General features: G+C 36.3%; 1 protein-coding gene across 1 annotated transcript; it reads right to left on the minus strand.

Moving 5' to 3' along the window:
• Positions 1 to 1712: 1712 nt before the first annotated feature.
• On the minus strand, positions 1713 to 5140 carry LOC113311681 (ankyrin repeat and protein kinase domain-containing protein 1-like). Its single transcript, XM_026560485.1, has 8 exons — positions 5077 to 5140; positions 4823 to 4993; positions 4601 to 4732; positions 4188 to 4327; positions 3132 to 3257; positions 2957 to 3082; positions 2211 to 2363; positions 1713 to 1751 (listed from the first exon to the last, which is right to left on the minus strand). The coding sequence occupies exons 1-8, from the start codon at positions 5138 to 5140 to the stop codon at positions 1713 to 1715; spliced, it is 951 nt and encodes a 316-aa protein (XP_026416270.1).
• Positions 5141 to 5854: the final 714 nt, after the last annotated feature.

Below are 5854 nucleotides of genomic sequence, written 5' to 3' on the forward strand. Positions count from 1 at the left end.
AGAATGCAACAAAAGAAACTTGAAAACAATCCATTTTAATTTTTGTTTCTCTTCTCGACAATAAATATAGATTGTGTTCTAGAAAATGCTCATCAAAGATAAACCAATCACAAAATTATGGGTAGCTGTAGAAAAACCTGGAAAGCAGCAAGAAAAACCGCGGAAACACTAAACGCAAAATAGATTTCGCTTTGTCTTTCTTTTGAAGGAAGGAAAAAGAAAGATCGAAAAACACTTACTTTAAGTAAGTTGTATGCTACACCTGCCCTGTAGTATACCTTGGGCCAATCTGGCCTTAGCGATATGCATGCAATGGCATCGTCTAAAGCCGGCTTGCCAGCTTTCATGCGGGCCCAGCACATACTTCGGTTAGAAAGTACAGTTGCGTCATGCGGACCAATTTCGTTTGCCTAAAGTCACGTCAGAACACAAAGTACATAAGTTATGTAATGGTTGCTTCAAATAACATAATAAAGAATGAAGATATGAACTCAAGAAGGATAAAAATGATATGGCAACAATCACTAAAAGCGACCCAGTAAGGGTAGGGTATTAAGTTCATTGATTAAAGCCTAAAGGCAGTATTAGGTAGAAATTCGTGGAAGAAAAAAAATAGTGAAAGCTTTCAACAGAGTTTAGGAAATGGGCAGAGATCGAACAAACACAAAAAGTCTGATTGAATCAATTAAAAAATATATATTCTCAATAAATTGAAAAATATCGTGTCAGGGCCCAGGCCCCAGAGGCAATAAAATAGTGAGAACAACCTCACACCTAAAATACGACTTCAAGTATTTTCTTGGAGCTTCTGAAAAAGTCGCAACATATTTGATCAACAAAACGGCAGAGATATTTTCCAACATTATTAGACTAAACAGCCATCTGAAAGAAATGGATATGTAAGATTTACGAAAAAGTTCCAACCATAGATTGATACTGGTCAGCCGTGTAGACCAATATATCAGCAGCTAAATAGTTATGACTAGACTAGGCTGCATAACCCTAGACTAGGCTGCTAGGTTATGTAGGAGTGTCTACCCCTCTTGGATGAAGAAATCGGGATAAAGAAGTCAAACAGAGTTTATTCAAGGATTTACGATAGAACACTGAACATACATTACTAGTCAGTTGAATCTCAAAAAACTCAAATTGGAACCTCCAACAATGATAACAAATCTTAGATACGTTAAAATGAATTCACTGAAGACTGAAGTTAACAATTTTCTCTGCCATATATTCAACTAAAAGCATCAGCATTATCACACCATATGATTCAGGGTTCACTTACATCTAATGATATACAGAGTCATGTTAAAAAGAAAAGGTACCTGTGAGTAGCAAATCATTGCCTGAAAATAGTCCTGTTTCTTAAACGCATCTGCGCCGCATAACTTTGCCTCGTGAAACTTCTCCTTAGCTAACAGCTTTCTCTTCACAGTCAAGGACCTCACAGTTATTAATACAAATTTTATATATGTACCGCAACATAGGTTGCAAAAACATAAGCTCTGACGTGATAGAAATCACACTTGTATGATGTATTTTTTCACAAAATGGGTATACATGTCACAAGCTATGATACAGCTTTGATATGAATAGTGTAAACTTGGCTTGCTTCTCTAACGAAAAAGATGATATTTTCTTAGACAGAAGAAGTTGGCATTGTTTCGAAATGCCTCAGCTATACCGTCGCAGAATGAAAAATTAAACTTCTATAATTGCCGAGGATATTCCAAACTCGACGCATCAACCTAAACAATATTAATGGAACTGTAAGAATAAATTGCCATTTCATAAAAGTTTCTCCATTCATAGAAAAGAAGAAAGACGCAAAGTTATACCCAGGGTCTACCAGTGATGTAAGTTGGTTATTTATACATATTGCACTTTCTTATACGCCACTCATGGCTTAATATGGGGAGCCACTCTATTTCTTTGCACTCTAAAGTCTAAATCATTCCACGCAATTGATGATGAGGTGAAAATGATGCAACGTGTGCACTTGATTCTAAGTACTCAGTAATTTTTTATTTTTTATGTCAAAATGCAAACTACGTAGTCAAATTTCTGCCCGTATTTTTCACCAATAGCTTGAGGTAGACACCAGAATCTTGCCCTAATATTTAAGCAGCAATAATAGAAGAACAGTGAAGGGGGAGTGCCGCCTATAATTGGTTTCAAACTACAGAAGCAAGTTATATGTTGAATACCTGTTCCTTAGCTTGATCAGAATGCACATGTCTAATTACTCCACCAACATTCCAGTCGGTATATTCCGTAATACGAGAAGTAACTGGGAAAAGAATCTCAACACAATGACGATAACCATTGTGCGCGGTAATTTCCAATGGTGTGAGTCCATACTGCGATAAAAAAAATGTTGAAGTTCTTAAGCCAAATTATACGCCAAAGAGATTTAGGACCCATTGTCAGTTCGTGTATAATGCGTCAATGCTAAAAGAAAATGTCAATAACAAATTAACAATATCTAGCAAACCCACCGCTTGAAAATAGAATTGTGTACATATTTGGAACCATTTTATAGATTCAGAAAACTAGGCCTACAGAAAAGGTTGCTCACTTGCATGACAGAAATTCTGCATATGAGATAAGGTCGCATCGATATTCAAAAGAGTCACTGGAATGGAATGTTAATTAATATTATCATACTGAGGTGTATTGGTTTACTAATTTTAAATTTGGTCGACCAAATGATGGATGGTCAGTCTAACACTTTCTAATTCCGCATTAAAAAACAATTTAATCCTTTCATGGATCACCTAGATGGTGAGGAGATTTTCCTCAAGTATTCGTACATGTTACATCGGTGATATATGAAACAAAGCATGTCATCCGGATGTATTGAGCTTGCATGTAGAGACTAAAGATGGGTCGACAACTGCACTGAAATAACGAAGTTCGAGATAAATGATATACGTAAAGGTTAGATAATTACACGATCGGTAGCATCTGGGTTAGCACCAGCTTGAATTAAGCGCTTGATGATTTCTGTATACCCACCAATTGCTGCAGCTACCAAAGGTGTAATTCCATGTGATCCACAGTTTGGGTCAGCACCAGCCTACAAAGATGGCAGGGGGTAGAGTGTTTTTCATATTATACAGGCATACCTCTGGAGAGCAACTTCTGGAGAAAACAGAATCACTATCTCTAAAATCTAAGATCTGTTTTTTACTTTTCCTTTTGGTGAAAGGATCTCTGGGATCTCCAAAGTACCCATATTGTGTGTCATACATCTGCACCCACAATCTATTTGCTCTTGGGTCATGTGAATGGTATCAAAATGATAACACAAGTCACTGACATCTTAATGAAGTATCAAAAAAATTCCAGCTAATTTTAGTATCAAAGACACAAGCTTTTGATTTTGCTGTCAATTTCGATCATCCCAGATATTGATATGTTTGGTGGAATTTACTCGAAAAATGTGAACAGGACTAAATTTATTAGTTACGTGATCAGAGAGAAGTACTTCTATTACCGCCGTAAGAATCGAATACAATAAACCAAATCGAAATGCTGACATGAGAAACACAAGGTAAATAATGTCTTGCCTCTGGAAGACTGTAGTGAATAAAGAGAGAACAGAATTTCAGCTACTGCTATGAGAACTCCCAAGGACAGGCCTGTAACAGGGTGATTGAATTTGGTACCTGAAGTAAAAGCTCGACGCGCTGTAATGATTGGGGTAGACTACATATAATTGATCCCGCCGGTGGTGTAACAAATCACCAGAAAACAAATTAGGCTGCATAGACAAAAGAAAGCTAGATTACTTAGCTATGTAATAGTTGGGAAAGAAATATTCTAAAGAAGAGGTTACACAAATATATTAAGAAAAGAAGTTTCTAGTATCTGTGTAGCTATTCATGGTTGACTAACCAAACCAAGCTGCCTTAAAAACAATCTCAAGTTACTTGTGCTTAAGTGAAAGGGTAATTACAAGCCTTATTAGAGTTTGAGGTTGAGCAAAACTCCTTATCCGCCACTCACTAATTTAATATTTCTATTGATAAAACGGTCAAAACGTATCCTAGGAGATAATGTCAAACTATGGGTATAAGTGGCACAACCAATCAACTACATTAGAAACAGATATGGGGTTTGATATGTAGATTATTCACAGGTGCACATTTATTCATAAACAACAGGTAACTCCAACTCACATTTGCATTGTTATCCAACAAAATCTTCATTGCCTCGAATTGGCCCAAATTAGCAGCCAAACCAAGGGGTGTGCCAATTTCACTTGAACCATTTACATTAATACCTCTTGAAAGTAATCTGGTAAGTATCTCTGTGTATCCTGCATGTGGCCAGCCTCACATTAGATATTCATGCCCACAAAAGAAAAAGACGCAAAATAGATTAAAACAATCATCCTATAATCAAAAAAGTAAAATAAAAGATAACGCCAATGGTAAGTAAGAACTTTGCAGTGGTGCAGAGTACTATAGCAAGATCGATCTTGCAGTACACTAGAGTATTCATTTATGATTATAGAAAAACCTCAGCAATTATCTTAAGAAACAATACAAATCTTGAAATCCAAAGAATAGTTGTTACTAAATGTGGACACCTTTTTCAGCAGCACAATGCATAGAACTATAGCCTCTGCTGGTGCATGACTCAGGATCAGCACCCTTTTCAAGTAGATATTCAAAAGTGTTAAGATTCCCACTCGTTGTTGCATGTAACAATGGAGATTTACCTGTCCAACACAATAAGCAGTAAGACACAGTAGAAATCCACATACTTAAATTACCTATACACTAAGCCCTAAATATTTATTCAATCATACCGTTTTCATCTTTGGTATTGACATCAAGTCCCAATTCCTCAATCAAGTACTTGAGAACATTTAAGTACCCTTTTACAGCAGCAAAGTGAATAATTCCTACTCCATTATCATCTTTGATATTCCTCACTGTGTTTGCTAATCCTCTTCCATCATCATATTTTGCAAGTAATTCTGATTTAAACACAAACAAAAATTAGAAAAATAAATATGTAAAATCAAAAGATGTTCTTCATTTTTTCCTGAAAAGTACTTACTCTTGAGTCGGTCAACTTCACCGCTAGCAGCCGCACTGACAATAGCTTGACGTCTTGATTTCATTGTTGTGACACCAACTCCACGTACCTTAACTGATTTCCTTATTAAGAACTACTATATTTAGTTGGTTTATTTCCTTGTTTAGCTAGCAGTTTAAGGGTTATTAAAACTCTAAGTTATTTACTTCTTTTGTACGACTTTGAAGCTATATATAATCTAGCCAACTTATTATTCGATTATCAATCAATAAAATCATAAATTTTAATCTTTTTCTCTTAAACTTATTCATAGGGGTGGCTAACCCCCAAATCAAAGGGTTTTATCCTGATTTTCTTAAGTTTTTGGTCTGATATCTCTTGTGTTTGGTGTTGGACCATAACACCTGGATCAGAGCTGGTTTGGTTCAAACCCTAAATTTTCAAAAATAAAATAAAATTACATCATGACATACACTGAAGATTTGTCTCTCCTGCAACAAAGCATCACTAGAGTTACAACCAAGCTAGATACTCTTATCACAACCATTAACAACAACCATGTTCACGATGAAGAAGCCCGTGACAGAAAGAAAGCTGAGGAAAAACAGTTGCGTGATGAAGATGGTGCTGATAAAAAAGTGGATTCATCTGAGCATGCAACAGAGCTATCAACCACTCTAGCCACTGAGCTCACAACAGCTTTATCTGCAACACTAGGAACTACTTTGCGAGGGGTGTTTAGGGAGTTTCTTCCTCAATTCAATATGCGTACTGATGCTGCACCACCACCACCTCCCCC

This window comes from Papaver somniferum, chromosome 9 (genome assembly GCF_003573695.1).
Source record: "Papaver somniferum cultivar HN1 chromosome 9, ASM357369v1, whole genome shotgun sequence".
In the NCBI taxonomy this organism is placed as follows: Eukaryota; Viridiplantae; Streptophyta; class Magnoliopsida; order Ranunculales; family Papaveraceae; genus Papaver; species Papaver somniferum.